This window comes from Mytilus trossulus, chromosome 13, assembly GCF_036588685.1.
Source record: "Mytilus trossulus isolate FHL-02 chromosome 13, PNRI_Mtr1.1.1.hap1, whole genome shotgun sequence".
Taxonomy (NCBI): Eukaryota; Metazoa; Mollusca; class Bivalvia; order Mytilida; family Mytilidae; genus Mytilus; species Mytilus trossulus.
The window spans coordinates 15,859,725-15,877,559 of record NC_086385.1 but is presented as its reverse complement, the minus strand read 5'-3'; the positions used below and the strand labels follow the sequence as shown (position 1 = coordinate 15,877,559).

Here is a 17,835-nt window from a genome sequence, read left to right as displayed (position 1 = left end):
TATTCCAATGAGACTGAAAAATGCTTTTTTTAATTTTGATAAATAATAATTTTACATTTCTCTTACGAAAATGACTTGTTTAATGGAACAAAACGTATTATTTGTAAACTTTCTCTTTAATCTTCACAATAGGTCATTTTAGTAACCGTACACATGCATGCACGTTCTAATTAATCAATAGTCATGTATGAAAAGCATAAACAAGTTTGAAGGTAAACTAATAACAACTTAATCCAATCAAATTGCCTACGATTCAATAACAATGACCAGTCCACACAAGTAAACTGGGTAGGGAGAAAATGTCAGATATTGTAAGTTCATTATTTTGCAATAACGAATAAAAATTTGTTAACCAATAGATTTGTTATAATTTCATAAACATGTCGTTATGTATCGGTAATGTAATGAATTTAGTACGCGTGACAAATGTACTGTCATAAATTTGACCGACGATTACACTGAAGCGTGCAAAAGTAATACAAAATTTCAATTCTGGTATCTATGATGATTTAATTTAACTGATATTTTTGAATAAAATAAAAATGCATAAATGAATTCTAAAATTGGGGTTCTATACTGTCTGTTTCTCAAATATGATGTACCTCGTTTAGTGTATCACAATTCGGTTACCAGTACGGTCGGATGTAGATGGTATATTGACTCCGCCAAATAATTATTGATGAGTAAAATTTAACGGAAGAATTAAGCAATAGGGTCAAGAAAGTATGGTGGAATTCATATTAAAATTACACAAACTAACCTGCAGTGGCGAAAGTGAGATAGCATACAAGCATGATGCCTCCACACAACAAGAGAGACAAATCCGATAGTACCCATCAATCTCCATATTTAATATGTACACACCAAAAAAAATATTTAACCTGCGAGGATTTAAATGAGGGTATCATAATACATATGTAATAATAATATACAAATTCAGTAGTTCATAAAAAGAAGCAAAAATATTTCTCACGATAATCAGCTGTAAAACAAGGTTAAATCCACTATTTTCTACATATACATTCGGAAATTTTGTAACAAGTCAGGAATATAATGGTAGTTTTCTATTAGTTTAATGTGTTTGGAAATTTTATTTTGCCATTTGATAAAGGGCTTTCTAATCTGAGTTTTCATTGGGGCTTGGTATTTTATCATTTTACTTTTTATGTGTCTGTCACTCTCTTTATCATTACTCACACACAAACAAGGGTCTCAACTGTATAATTTAATTTGACAAACGTAAATATAAAAAAGAAGATGTGGTATGATTGCCAATGAGACAACTATCCACAAAAGACCAAAATTGCACAAACATAAACAATTAGAGGTCACCGTACGGCCTTCAACAATGAGCAACAAAACCCATACCACATATAGTCAGCTATAAAAGGCCCCGATAAGACAATGTAAAACAATTCAAACGAGAAAACTAACCATATCATATAAACTTTTCTACATAATAATATTGAAAAATATTAAAAGAAATATTTACAATTATTTCCAATATTAAGTTTTGTAAAAGACGTTATTAATATTGAGTTTTTCGGACAACATCTCAGCAATTTCAAGATGACCATAACTCTTTGCTTTTACTAGAGGAGATTCGTTGTACTTGTTATTGATCGAAAGGTCGCAATTGTAATTCAATAATAATTTTGCAATGGTTATGTCTCCTCTACAAGATGCTATATAAAGTGGGGTTTCATTTTCATTGTTACTTATATTTACATCACAGTTATATTCTAATAATAAATTTGCAATTTTAACGCGACCGAGTGTTGCCGCAATGATAAGTGGTGTTTGGTGTTCGTTGTTATACACATTTAGATCTCCTTTGTGAATTAACAATAATTTAACAATCTCCGTATGTCCCAAACATGTCGCAATATGTAGTGGTGTTTCATTGTCAATATTGCAAATATTAGGATTACAGCCGTGTTCTAACAATTTTTTTACAATATCAGTATGACCTCTACTTACGGCTACATAAAGGACGGATTCATTTTCCTTATTTACAATATTGGTATCAATGTTTTTGTCCAATAATAACCTAACAATATCCACATGACCTTCATAGGAGGCGATATACAAGGACGATATATTGTATTCATTTCCAGGGTCAACGTTTTGGTTCAAAAGTTCTTGAACTGTTCTTAAGTCCCCGTTTTTGGATGCTAAATATAAACGTATTGTATTGAATTTATCTCGAATGTGAACATCTGAGCTTAAATTTAACATCAAATCTATGATTTCCTTATAATTGTTTTCTACAGCAACAAACAGTGGTATTTTTGTGTCTCCTTTTGATATAGTACAATCAACCTTGTGCTTTAATAGTTCTTCAACTACACCTATACGATTATTGCACACTGCCCTATCCATGGCAGTATCTTCTTTCCAAGTACATCTCCTACTGTGATCAGCATTATGGTTTAATAGTAATTTTACTATGGCAGTATGACCCTCCGATGAAGCTTCATACAATGGAGTAGTTTTAGACGCATCACAGGAAGTTCCATTAGGATCACCTCGGTACAATAAAAGCCATCTAACTATACTTGTATAACCTTTTCGAGATGAAACAATCAATGGACTAACCTTGTCCCTATCACAAATGACATTAGGGTCAGCTTTATATTCTAGCAATAACCTTACAATATCGAAGTAGCCCTCCTTTGAAGCTATATAAAGTGATGTCACTTGGTATCGTCTGATGATATGATGAGGTATTTGAAACACACTTCCATCAAACAGTCCATCTAAAGAACACTTTCTTTTACGTAAAGTTGCCCAGTTAGGACTTTCAACTTCACCTCGGTCGGAATGGTGTCGTCTACTCTTATCATCAAAGTCATGCTGATATTTCAGTTTGACGTTGTTTTGCGGCTTTTGACATATCCAAGTTGAGATATTTGGATTGGCATTATTTTCTAAAAGTAATTTTACAATGTTGGTATATCCTTTATATGATGCTGTATACAGTGGTGTATCACCATTCCAGTTAGTAAGATTGTAATTGATGTCTTTTGTAAGCAACATGGGAACCAATTCACTATAACCTTGGTGAAGCATTGATAACAACAGTGAATATAGTTTTTGTTGTGGCAAATGAGTTAAAACTTTTTTAAAGTCTACTTTTCCTTTAATGTATTCTACAAACTGTTTACGAACTAAGCTGCTGTTTAAGTTTCGATTTGAAAAGACCTTTTCGATAAAACCATTTTCAATATCTTTTAACAATCGGTCAAAATATTTTCTTTCGTTCTTTTCATCGACATGGATGACATCTTGTAATGATACATTTTCAATAGTTTTTGTCATAACTTTCAACAGAAAACGATCACGAATGATATCTGCATCAGCAATGTCAAGAATGAGGTCAAATTTTTTTTCACCGCAAAAAGCCACTAATATGTCAAATACTTTTTCACTGTCAATACGGTAGGTCTCTCCATGTTTCTGAACATACGTCTTTTTAAGATTGTGTATCTCGGACTTGAGAACTTGAATTGAAAACGATGATTGCAAATGTAGATGATCAGAAATGTCCTCAAGAAAAATCTTTATTCCTGAGAATTTATTTAATACCGTTTTATGTACACGATTGTTATATACAATGAATACTATTAATGTTGCAATGGTTTTCTGATCTTGAGCGTCAAATAACCTAATTAATTCATTTCGTATAGCTTCATCCGGGTTTGAAAAAAACTTTACAATATCTAATGATTTTTGTTTTTGATATTGATTACAAAGAAGCGGGAAGAAAAGGTACTTTGTAATTAAATTTTCATTTGATGTTTTAAGCACTTGCAGATCATGGTGAGATAGAAATATATTTCCAATTAACATTCTCTCTTTTTCTGTTAAACATAATTTCTCTGATATCATGTCACATTCCACTTCCAATAGAATTTTATTCCTTTTAAATAACCGATCTTGACTAATGTGAGTACGACATGATGCTATAATTTTTATGTCACTGCTTAAAACCATCGATAAAATATCGTTTGAGATGTCAATCCATCGATTTACCTTACAAATATCGATGCTATATGTTCCACATGCATCATCAATAACAAACATCTGTTTACAGTCCGGATTAAAATACTGTTTTATTTCTTCAGGATTACACACTGGAATTATATCGTATGCTTTGTCATGATGGAACTGTAAAGCAACATAATGAAGAGCAGAAGATTTCCCACAGCCAAATGTCCCGGTTACCAAGACGATATTGTTGTATGTCAACAAATGAATCAATTCTTTTATAGCTCTTGTTTTCACTATCTTTTCGCTTTCCCATTCTTGTATTTTCATCTCAAGAAGTTCTGTTGGTTAAAAAGTGTTTGATTATTAAAATAATTTAAGCAAGTATGCATACTGTCTAAAAAGTATTTATTAATATGTTTCAAGCTTTCTTTAATTTGTTTATATAATGGTCTAACATGTCTAAATAGTTCATCTATATTTACCACCAGTCTGTCAGCTCTGTTGCTTGGAGTTCTAAACACATTCGTGGCATGATTTGTTCGGCTTTAATCTTACTTGACTAGAACTGCAAGTCGACCTGATAAATTAAAGGTACATAAAAATGATGTTGACCACCAGAACTCAACCATGCAATAATGATATAGGTGGTCGAGTGGTCTAGCGCGTCGGATACAGTGCAGGTGATTTGGTGTCACGATATCTCAGTAGAATGAGTTCGAAAGCAAATTTTACAGATCTAACATTGTTGGGCTGATATTTGGACGAGTTGTATATATACATTTGTCCTGAGGAATGTTTTTATAGACTTCAGTGAATGTTATCTTTTATAGAGTGATAAGAAAGGATCTGAGTGAATACAATTGTAGACTTTTTTAATCTGTTTTAATTGTAATTTAAGCCATATTATATTAAAGGGCCAATGATAATTTACCGATTATCAAAATCTGAAATGATTTGTTATGTAAGTAAAGTGTTGAATAGTTGTCTTAATGTCTTCAATTCAAACCACATTTTAAATTTTAAAAATAAAAGTGTTGCGGATACAGCATGTGTGTACGGATTAAACAGGGTGCATCTACAGAGTGAGAATATCCCGCAAGGCTTTTATTATCCACCATGTATGCGAATCAAGGCTTAGACAAATCATGAACACAAAACGATTTTATATAATCGTTTAATTCACATATAAGACTTATTTACGTGTTTAACATGTTTTTAGATCAAAGATATGCCACTTGTTAGTTGAAAAAAATCCTTGTGTCCAAATCAGGGTGAATTTAATTTATTCGACAAATTTCGATTTAAAAGTCGTTGAGAAACTGAAATACGAAGAAAACATGCTTACTTTGTACACCTTTTGTGATAGAGTCATTAGTCTTTGCAATGTTCCTGATCTCATTTGGTATTTCTTTGTCATTCTGATCCAGTTTGGCATATTTTAGGTCATTGCAAGTCTGTTTAAACCGATCCTTACTTAGTCTTTGAATTGCCTGTAAAAATCATTCATTTGACATTGCAACATTTTTTTTTCATTTGACTTTTGCAGTAAATATTCTTGATATTAACTTGATTACCTCTCAGGTATTCATCTCAGTAGTCGATCTGCAATACAGACACGAGGAAAATACCGTATTTGTCCTAATAGAATCGAAATAATATTCATGGAAGCGATAGATTGTTGGAAATTTACACATGGCATGGGCCGTGATATTCGTTAATTTTATCCCTCGCTAACGGCCAGGATAAAATTCGAATATCACTGCCCAGGTCATGTGAAAATTTCAAACAATCTACGGCTTCCATTAATTATTTCTCAATTGAGAATGGTCTGTATATGATAAACTTACAATGTATTTTGTAAGTGTGTTTGTTGTACTTGATTATGATCTGCATGATCTTTGAGTTTTCATAATGCATGGATCGATACCACAATAAAATGCATTTGCTGACCTAAAGAAACACATTGATATGTGAAATAAAATCTAGATAATCGTTAAAATCCTTAAGTTGTTAGTTTCCTAATTTGGAATATTTTGTTTGCAATCCTTTTTAACTTTCTAAACTGTTATGCCTTAGAACTGTTCTGATTCAAAAATTGCTTGTGTGTACGAAACCTTCTTCTGTTCGATTTGCTTAGTCGTTATGTTTATGTCCATCCTGAAATGTATCTTTCTTATATTCTAAGTTAAACTTTCAATTGTTTGTTTTACAAGTACATATACGTGGTTATGTGCACATTATTTGTTGCGCTTTGTATGCTACAGTTCTAATTCTGTCATCGATCGTCGATTAAAAAGATCAATATGATAAAGAAATGTTTTGTAGATTTCAATCCTTATATTGTTTCTGTTATTGTGGTTTTCCTTCTCGAAGTTTCTTTTTTGAGGGGTTCTGGAGTTTTCTTGGTTTTTTTGTGGCCCTTGAACTGTTTTTTAGGCTCAAGGGTTGTTTACTTTTCTTCTTTTTTCTTGTTGTTATTATTTGACGTTATTTTTCAGTAACCCACATTATGTATGTGCCTGTCCTAATTAAGTCAGGTGTCTGTAATACAGTAGTTGTCGTTTGTTGCTATGTAACATTATTGTTTTCGTTTATCATTTTTTTTACATTAGTTAAGACGTTACTTTTCTCGTTTTACATTTTATTTTGGTGCCTTTTAAATATGACTACTGTCAATTTGTATCGAGGTATAAATTTCAACCATAGTTTGTATTAGTACATGAAACAGGGTCCAACTGAGTGATCGTTTAGTATTTCAGTCCTCATAACATAAATTACCTCCGAAATATCTGTCCACCATTGATGAAAATCTGTTTCTGATAAGATACCAGTGCCACTGTGCGAAATTTTGTTCCTATAATATTTTAATCTTGAAAGATCTGCACCTTCACTTATGTCTGTCGTCAGAGGTAGAATATCCCCTACTGGTATAGGTGTCAGATGTCTTATCAGACTTATCATTAATGTTAGGTCAAAGGTTGAAGATGAAGTTGTTCCTTAAAGAAAGAAAACAAAAGTTCTGTATGTTCGCTGATCCCGTGAGAGTCTTTCTCATAGAAAATGAAAACACAAACAGCTATTCAATGTACTAAAAGTATCTCCTCGTATCTTTTTTAGCGTCTTTAAATATTTCAATTGCAGTAAAAATGTTTATCACGATATAGAAGCCCCAAACACCGTCAAAAGACTTAGCAGATGTACATTGACTGCAAGCCAAGTATGCAAACAACTCAGAATTTGACGCGGTAATAGTGTTTTAAGTCGGTGATTGAGATGATGTAATTGATGTCTACTCTTTTACAGTAATAAAAGTTATCAACCCAAAGAATTGCAAAATAAGTGCATTATTTGATTATTTGTGCATGTTTTCTGTGCAAAATCACCTTTACAACTATATAGAACGATAAATTCAAAGTCAAGATATCAGTCTTCTATAGACAAAATGTAAATTGTTTCTTTAAATTATGCCTGTACCAAGTCAGGAATATGACAGTTCTTTTCCATTCGTTTTTTATGTGTTTTGTCATTTGATTATGGACTTTCCGATTGAATTTTCCTCTGAGTTCTGTATTTTTGTAATTTTACTTTTTGCGGATACTTTAACATTTTAAGTACAATTTCTGAACTTCATTTTTATGTTGATCATGTAAACTTATGATTGTTTTCTATCTATCTATAATACAGTTTTTTATGATAAAATATGTACAAACACTTGAGTGATATTTTGACTTGTAGAAATATTAATATAACATTAACACAATATCGTTCTGTATATCCTTGTAATACATGTGATGCAACAGAAACCAAATAAATATTATTCATACCTGATTTAGGAAACATTAGGTCCCATTGTATTTGTGTTAAAATATTTCGCTTTTTTAAAGACTCCAACATCTTAAATCTTTCCTGATGTAGTGTTTTCTGCAGTACGTCTGGGTGAAATTCTTTGTCAAATTTAACTCTGACCGCAGATGGGGCAATCGTGATAAGCAAGTTTGCTATTCGTAGGAAATGTATTTCTTCAGATGATATTGTTTTATTAGTTTCTTGTGACTGTTTTATCGATTCTGCCATTATTCTGGAAAATTAAAAAACATTTTCCTCAAAGATATATGTTACTTTTATTAAGATTACTGTTATAATTCAAGCTTTTAAACTAAATTGCGTAGTGATTCACTAAAGCTGAACATTGAAACATACAGGTATACTGACATGGCTAGAGAATTACGTTTATGCAAATAATAGGTGATATGCACTGTGTTGAAAACGAATACCTGTTTTTATTAATATGCCTAACAAAAAAATCAATTAGACCTAAATGTTTGTCAAAATCCTGTTGTTCTTTGCCTAACATTATTAAATTAAGTATTTATTTAGAATAACGTCTGTTTTACATATTAAGAAACTGTTACTAAATAAAGTCTGCGTCGTCAATCAGATCAAATATTGTTACTTAATGTTATTTGTTTTCTTATAATGCTTTTGTATGTATTGGTCTCTGCTTTTTATCATTTATCATGTTGCAAATATGTTGTCGTTTCTATATCATATATGCGCTTTTTGTATTCATAACTTCATGTTGGATAAAATGTTATGTGCATATATATATATATGAGTCAGTCAAGTCATATAATCCGAGACTAACAAATTAATTATACTATGAGAAATGACAATACATCTTTAGATAGTTTTATTATTTAAGGAATGACTGTAATATCTTTTATGTTTATGGAGGAATAACATCAAAAATGTGGCGCAAACGGAATAATCTGCTAAGCGAGTTATTTTAAAGTGTGCACCACATTTTTGATGTTATTTCGTATAAACAGAAAATATATTACAGTCATTTCTGATAATTTAATTTAAAATTCCATTTTAAACCGGAGTAAACCATGAAACAAACGTCACGATCACATGATAAAATTATGTATATGAGCTGATAAACAAAACAACGTCAGCCAATCAGAAGACGAGTTACATCCAAAATGAAATTATAGAAAAATAGAAAAAAGAAAAGATAATTTTGATATTACTAAAATTTATGTATATTGATGAACTGCATTGTTTAAAGTAATAAAGAATTGAATATACTTTCTCAAATCATATTTATGATATAGTTTTACTTTTTTTCCAAATATTATTTAAAAGTATTTAACATATGATTTACTTTATTCTAGTAATAAGTGTATAGGCAAAACTGTTCACTACATTTTAGTAAGTTCTTCACTATTGATAAATGACTGATCGACAGGTTATGTTGTGTCTCAGTTTTGTGAACAGGAATATTTGGAGATAGTCAATATTCATAATGATTTTGAATAATACTATATATAACAAGAATGTGTCCTAAGAACACGGATGCCCCATCCGCACTATTATTTTCTATCATATCATTTGGAACATATATGCACTAAGTTTAAAGTTGATTGGACTTCAACGTCATCAAAATAAAGTCATCATAGATACCAAGACTAAACAGCCTCGACCAAAAACTTTATCCTGGAACGGGACAGACGAAACACGCACAGACCAGAAAACTCAATGCTCATAAATAGAGCATAAAAAAAGTTTTTGATAAAATACTTAAAAAACTTTACTCTGGAACGAACAGACAAAACACGCACAGACCAGAAAACGTAATGCCCATAAATAGAGCATCAAAAAGTATTTGATAAAATACTGAAAGAACAAAAAAATATATATGAACATATAAATACATTTTATATTTTTATCCGAAGTTTTGCAAATGCAAATTTTATTTAAAAATTGTGTATCATTATTTCAAATTGAAGTATAGTGTTATTGTGCCAAATGATAGGCATAATCAAGAAATATTTATGCAATACAAGATGTGTTTTATATTTTAATTATAAAAGGTTCTGATAAAGTTCGTATACACCTTATCGCTAATCCCGGCTGACCCGGCGGCTAGATTTTTTGACGCATACACCAATTACTTTTCCATTGTGGCGTAAGATATTTTGTTTTATGACGTCAAAATTTTGCGGGAACCTGTGTGGTGTCCAGTAAAGGCGGACAAATAGCGATAAGGTGTATTGTTCACAGGTAGATCTATCTGTTTTCTTACTTGAGGCTGATATTTTGCTGTGAAAGTGTCAGCCATTTCCTTATTAAGGGTCGGTGCATTGAATTGTACTTGTATGCGCTTGGTTGATTTATGCTTATTTTAGTTTATTTGCGATATTTCTAATTGAAACATTATTCATTTTCCATGAATTAACAACGTTGATTACTTGAGAACATTCTATTATTTCATACTTTGATTTAGAAAAGTTAATAATTCAGGAAGGGAAATAATCATGTTTTTGTAGCTTTTATATATTTTTGAACAGGTTGGGAACAACTCTCTATATGATGCGTTTACCTTTATAGAGAAATAATCCTTCTATAGAGGGATATAATTTTTTTAGGCAAAAATTCTCTCCTTATTATGGCAGTAACCTGCAACACTTGATGCACCGATGGATGTGCTTAGTTTAATATGCACATAGTATATAGATATAGAAAGATGTGGTATGAGTGCAAATGAGACAACTCTCCATCCAAATAACAATTTATAAACCAGATGCTCCGCAGGGTGTAGCTTTATACGACCGCAGAGGTTGAACCCTGAACGGTTGGAGCAAGTATGGACACAACATTCGAGCTGGATTCAGCTCTAAATTTGGATTGTGATTTTAAAATAGTTGACACAGCATAGGTTTCTGACACAGAATGAATGTGTTCTAATGAACTTAAAATTTTTGTTTTCTCTAAGAGCAAGTCACTATGCTGTTGAATATTAATCCTCTCAAAAAATGTTTGAAGAAATTTTCTTTTTATTTATGAAATTTCAAATGAGAAAATTGAACCCAATTTTTTTAATCACATCCCCGTTTCCCTTATTCCAAAACTAATCTCAATTAAAATTTCTAATGGAGTTTGCAACAATAACTACTCATTTACATACATCATAAAATATTAAGATGTAAAAAAAAACTGCTTGTTATCACTGAATTGTAAAGATTATTTTAATTTATCAGTTGGTAGTTAAAAGTGAACATACATTGTATATTGTATATAACAAAGATTTAAGTTGATTCTGGACAAAGAAAGATAACTCTAATTAAAAAAAATCGTGCTATTGCACAATATTGTGCAATTAGATCTTTCTTGCTTACTATTCTGGACAAAGAAAGATAACTCTAATTAATAAAAAAAAAATGCTATTTCACAATATTGTGCAATTAGATATTTCTTGCCATTGCGCAATACTTTGCAATTGAAAAGACTTGCTATTGCACAATACTTAATATAATAATTTTAGATCCTGATTTGGACCAACTTGAAAACTGGGCCCATAATCAAAAATCTAAGTACATGTTTGGATTCAGCATATCAAAGAACCCCAAGATTTCATTTTTGTTAAAATCAAACTAAGTTTAATTTTGGACCCTTTGGACCTTAATGTAGACCAATATGAAAACGGGACCAAAAGTTAAGAATCTACATACACAGTTAGATTCGGCATATCAAAGTACCCTAATTATTCAATTTTGATGAAATCAAACAAAAGTTTAATTTTGGACCCTTTGGGCCCTTTATTCCAAAACTGTTGGGACCAAAACTCCCAAAATCAATACCAACCTTCCTTTTATGGTCATTAACCTTGTGTTTAAATTTCATAGATTTCTGTTTACTTATACTAACGTTATGGTGCGAAAACCAAGAAAAATGCTTATTTGGGTCCCTTTTTGGCTCCTAATTCTAAAACTGTTGAAACCAAAACTCCCAAAATCAATCCCAACCTTTCTTCTGTGGTCATAAACCTAGTGTCAAAATTTCATAGATTTCTATTAGCTTAAACTAAAGTTATAGTGCGAAAACCAAGAAAATGCTTATTTTGGGCCCTTTTTGGCCCCTTATTCCTAAAATGTTGCGAAAGACAGAAAAATGTACGTTTTTAGATTTAATGTTAACTGATCGGATGTTTGTTTGAATATTTCTTACGCGTACTAAATTATAATCCTGGTACATTGTACCTTTGATAACTATTTACACCACTGGGTCAATGCCACTGCTGGTGGACGTTTCGTCCCCGAGGGTATCACCAGCCCAGTAGTCAACACTTCGGTGTTGACATGAATATCAATAATGTGGTAATTTTTATAAATTTCCTGTTAACCAAACCTTGAATTTTTGAAAAACTAAGGATTTTTTTATCCCAGGCATAGATCACCTTAGACGTATTTGGCACAACTTTTTGGAATTTTGGATCCTCAATGCTCTTCAACTTTGTACTTGTTTGGCTTTATAAGTATTTTGATATGAGCGTCACTGGTGGGTCTTATGTAGACGAAACGCGCGTCTGGTGTACTAAATTATAATCCTGGTACCTTTGATAACTATTTACACCACTGGGTCGATGCCATTGCTGGTGGACGTTTCGTCCCCGAGGGTATCACCAGCCCAGTAGTCAACACTTCGGTGTTGACATGAATATCAATAATGTGGTCATTTTCATGAATTTCCTGTTAACCAAACCTTGAATTTTTGAAAAACTAAGGATGTTCTTATCCCAGGCATAGATCACCTTAGACGTATTTGGCACAACTTTTTGGAATTTTGGATCCTCAATGCTCTTCAACTTTGTACTTGTTTGGCTTTATAAATATTTTGATATGAGCGTCACTGATGGGTCTTATGTAGACGAAACGCGCGTCTGGTGTACTAAATTATAATCCTGGTACCTTTGATAACTATTTACTCCACTGGGTCGATGCCATTGATGGTGGACGTTTCGTCCCCGAGGGTATCACCAGCCCAGTAGTCAACACTTCGGTGTTGACATGAATATCAATAATGTGGTCATTTTTATAAATTTCCTGTTAACCAAACCTTGAATTTTTGAAAAACTAAGGATGTTCTTATCCCAGGCATAGATTACCTTAGACGTATTTGGCACAACTTTTTGGAATTTAGGATCCTCAATGCTCTTTAACTTTGTACTTGTTTGGCTTTATAAATATTTTGATATGAGCGTCACTGATGAGTCTTATGTAGACGAAACGCGCGTCTGGCGTACTAAATTATAATCCTGGTACCTTTGATAACTATTTACACCGGTACCACAGGGTCGATGCCACTGCTGGTGGACGTTTCGTCCCCGAGGGTATCACCAGCCCAGTAGTCAACTGAACACTTCGGTGTTGACATGAATATCAATATTGTGGTCATTTTTATAAATTTCCTGTTAACCAAACCTTGAATTTTTGAAAAACTAAGGATTTTCTTATCCCAGGCATAGATTATCTAAGACGTATTTGGCACAACTCATTGGAATTTTGGATCCTCAATGCTCTTCAACTTTGTACTTGTTTGGCTTTATAAATATTTTGATATGAGCGTCACTGATAAGTCTTATGTAGACGAAACGGGCGTCTGGCGTACTAAATTATAATCCTGGTACCTTTGATAACTATTTACACCACTGGGTCGAGGCCACTGCTGATGGACGTTTCGTCCCCGAGGGTATCACCAGCCCAGTAGTCAACACTTCGGTGTTGACATGAATATCAATAATGTGGTCATTTTTATAAATTTCCTGTTAACCAAACCTTGAATTTTTGAAAAAAACTAAGGATTTTCTTATCTCAGGCATAGATTACCTTAGACGTATTTGGCACAACTTTTTGGAATTTTGGATTCTCAATGCTCTTCAACTTTGTACTTGTTTGGCTTTATAGATATTTTCATATGAGCGTCACTGATGAGTCTTATGTAGACGAAACGCGCGTCTGGCGTACTAAATTATAATCCTGGTACCTTTGATAACTATTTACACCACTGGGTCAATGCCACTGCTGGTGGACGTTTCGTCCCCGAGGGTATCACCAGCCCAGACGAAACGCGCGTCTGGCGTACTAAATTATAATCCTGGTACCTTTGATAACTATTTACACCACTGGGTCGATGCCACTGCTGGTGGACGTTTCGTCCCCGAGGGTATCACCAGCCCAGTAGTCAACACTTCGGTGTTGACATGAATATCAATAAGGTGGTCATTTTTATAAATACCTGTTAACCAAACCTTGAATTTTTAAAAAACTAAGGATTTTCTTATCCAAGGCATAGATTACTTTAGACGTATTTGGCACAACTTTTTAGAATTTTGGATCCTCAATGCTCTCCAACTTTGTTCTTGTTTGGCTTTATGAATATTTTGATATGAGCGTCACTGATGAGTCTTATGTAGACAAAACGGGCGTCTGGCGTACTAAATTATAATCCTGGTACCTTTGATAACTATTTACAACATATAAAGTGAAAACCATTCAACCTGATATTATCCACATACGTGAAGGATTTTGTTATTTGCGGTTAAAAAATATGTTTTGTGTAACTTAAAGTAATGATTTTTAATTTCACTAAAAAATATTAATTTAAAGTATTTTGATTGTATTTACTTGCGTGATTTTGAAATAAAATGTATTAGGGACGGATTTACGTCATTATACTCCCTCTGATAGCCTCCGACATTCTTTAAGTGTTCTGTACAGCTTACGACACTTCCTATGTTATTCCTGATGTTGTTAAATTATAATATTAAAGAATATATATCTATTTCTGGTGTAAGGTTAAACAATTTCAGTGCTTTTTATACATGTTGACTAAGGTTTCCTCAGTTAAAAAGATAGATGTATGAATATCATATTGTTTGTAATCAAGAAACATGGATATAGTTGTTATATAGTAATTTGTACTTGATGACCTTTGCATTGTTGTGATGTAAAAGTCCCTCACTGCTGTGTACAGGTGGTCATGAGGAGAACTACAGCAGAATGAGATACTAGATTCCTGGTTCTATTTTTACTCTTTTTTTGTTTCCCTATTAATTAACTTTATATCATTTTTTTAAATATTAATTAGGCCTCATTACATTCAATGCCTCTTACTATAATTATATCCTACATTGCTCATATTATCAATTTATTATTTGTGTATTTCACTAATGTTTATATAATCATTGTATCATGATGTTTTTTGTATCTTGTCCGACAAGGACCCGTGATTGATATAATAAAATAATGTATTATGTCTAAAAAATGTACGATAATAAAGTTTTGCTTGTAGAATTAAGAATTCAAAAGTAAATTCAGAACAGTCGATCATAGATTTAGGTAATTTTCCCACTTTTAACGGTTTGTAGTGATAAAATAATAACATTTGAAACGTTTTGTGTAAAGTTATGCATGATCTAGGCTCGAGGATCTAGGTCTGGATTGGGTTTACTGAATAGAGAAACATGATGAAAAAAGTAAGTGAAGAAATGGTAAAGAAAAAGGATAGACCACAACAGGTAAAATAAGGAAAATATACATAAAGGGTCTATATGAATAAACAATTTAAGAATACAGTTCAAATGAATATACCACCTCTCCGTTATGTTGAGCATGGTTTAACAAGTTCAATCATATATCTACTGTACATGTTACGATCACTTACCTGTTTTACTTTTGTATGTTATGTATGTTGTTTGTCGATAGGTACATGACACACAGTTGCTTATTTGAAAATATCGTATTCCTCTTAATGTCTAACTCTTGTATACTCAAAAGTACCACAGTACATCAAAACTGACCAAAAATACATCACTTCCTGTTTCTTCCTCGTGCAATTAGTATTTGTTGCAAACACGCTATGAAAATGTTTGAAGTAGTCATCAAAAATGTATTCTCTAGAAGTATTGTAAGTAAGTTCTTCAAATTTCCACCATTTTACATTTTGTTTCTTATGTAACCATGTGCTCATCAATAAAGTATCGACAGCCCCATCTAGCGTATTTTTAGGATCGGCATCTATTTTTATCTCAGGTTTATTTTTCAAATTATGCGAAAGTGATGTCTATTTTTAATCACAACATATATACCTTCTAAAGTGTGACGGATATAACCTCGAGGAAACGACTTGAAACACTTACATTGTCTGCTAATATTTTAAATGTTTTAACTTTATTACATTTAAAATATTCTGATGTAGATACAATTATGGTAAGTATTATTGGATCCAATAGTCGATGGGAATTTCTTATTTGTAAATAACGGTCTTTTAAATTATATTGTTATATTGTCATGTACGAAATGATGTAAATAATAAATGAGGTAAAGTAACTTAAAAACGAATTATATTCAAACGTGATGCAATAAGATCAAATTGAGACAAATCTTATTGTACCTCGGTTTTTGTCGAGCCTGCAACTTTTGTCGCAGAAAGCTAGACAAAGGGATAATGATCCGGCGGCGGCGTAAGCTATAACGTCTTAACAACTTTATATTTTAGAAGGTGGAAGACCTGGATGCCCCATACTTTGTATATATATGCATTATGTTTCGAAGTTTCCTTCAGTTAGATGTCCAAGTTCTGTCATGTTCGGGGACTACTTTAAATAAAAGTTAAGATATTTTGTAATATTAAATTCTCTCTTATTATAAGTAATAGGATAACTATGTTTGGTATGTGCGTACCGTGCAAGGTCCTAATGCCCGTCAGACAGTTTCCACTTGACATCGACTTCATTTCATGGATTAGTGAACACGGTTAAATTAAGTTTTGGTGGTCAAGTCCATATCTCAGATACTATAAGCAATAGGTCTAATATATTCGGTGTATGGAATGACTGTAAGGTTTACATGTCCAACTGGCTGGTGTCATCCGACCGTAACCTAATTTTCATGGTTCAGTTGTTATAGTTAAGTTTTTGTGTTTTTGTCTGGTTTTTTTATACTGTATGCAATAGGTCTACCATATTTCGTGTATGGATGATTGTAAGGTGCATAGGTCTAGCTGGCAGGTGACATCTGACCTTGACCTCATATTCATAGTTCAACGGGCAAGACATTTCAGCGTGTACACTCTTGTGTATACTAGCTGTTGTTTTCTTGAACATTGCATGTTTAAGAGACGAATTGTCATGAATTTGCAGTATTGCGGTTCAACATGTTTGACTGATAAAAACTTGATGGAAAAGAATAAATATTATGGACCATTATGCATCAAGAAATGACAAAAATTTTAAACAGTTACACGTAAACTGAATATAGATAAACAGTAAGAAAACAAAGGAGTAAGTGTTTATATTTTCGTGTAGCAGACATGCATAAGCTCTGCCATGTATCAATGTCGGTGATCGAGTCACTACAAAAAAAAAGGATTTCAGATTTATTGATTGTCAGTTCTTACTTGACGTTTGACAGTTTTATTCCAACGTCCCTGTTGAGTCGTTTGTGGACGAAACGCTCGTTATACGTACCTAATGTTAAGTGTAGTGCATATTTGATGAGTTTACATATATCATTGTACATATTGTGATATAATAATAAAAAAAGAAATATGTATATTAATCATGAAGTTAAAATGAAATGTATTATCTGTCCATCGATAAAAATAAGAGGTAGAGAGCATAGGTTTCTTTATAAAACAGTCATTAGAACCAAGGACTTATATACGTCCCTGTTAGAACTAAGGGTGTGAAATTATAAACTATCATACTAATAATATGTAGTTAACGTTCAATAATATAATATTGTTTGCATTGTCCCTCAAACAATCCACCGGGCACACTTAACTACGAAATTGTTAATTTGAAACATTCTATGATGTAACAAAGGACCACTTAATACAAATGTGTATTCGAATCCCCCGAGTCAATTCTGATTTGGTTAACAAGAAGGAAACATGTTTTACTTAAACAATTAGTATGTTTTCTCAAACGCTATAATTGAGAATCTCAAAAAGTAATTTGAGCATATGCTGAACAAATATAGGCAACAGAAGTATACTACT

The 17,835-nt window shown here is 32.3% G+C and overlaps 1 protein-coding gene across 1 annotated transcript; it reads right to left on the bottom strand.

The window, feature by feature from the left end:
• Window positions 1–773: 773 nt before the first annotated feature.
• On the bottom strand, window positions 774–15,897 carry LOC134694647 (uncharacterized). The gene is made up of 5 exons (XM_063555687.1): window positions 15,499–15,897; window positions 7,818–8,071; window positions 6,772–6,989; window positions 5,339–5,483; window positions 774–4,331 (listed from the first exon to the last, which is right to left on the bottom strand). Exons 2-5 carry the CDS (start codon window positions 8,065–8,067, stop codon window positions 1,507–1,509), a joined length of 3,438 nt encoding a protein of 1,145 aa, XP_063411757.1. The 5' UTR covers window positions 8,068–8,071; window positions 15,499–15,897; the 3' UTR covers window positions 774–1,506.
• Window positions 15,898–17,835: the final 1,938 nt, after the last annotated feature.

Excerpts from the sequence above, each read along its gene's own strand:
- LOC134694647 (XM_063555687.1), bottom strand. The coding sequence starts at position 8,067 with ATGGCAGAATCGATAAAACAGTCACAAGAAACTAATAAAACAATATCA. Across the intron at positions 6,990-7,817 it reads CCTAATGTTTCCTAAATCAG|GAACAACTTCATCTTCAACC; the intron begins GTATGAATAATA and ends TCTTTCTTTAAG. Across the intron at positions 4,332-5,338 it reads TATCACAAAAGGTGTACAAA|AACTTCTTGAGATGAAAATA; the intron begins GTAAGCATGTTT and ends TTTAACCAACAG.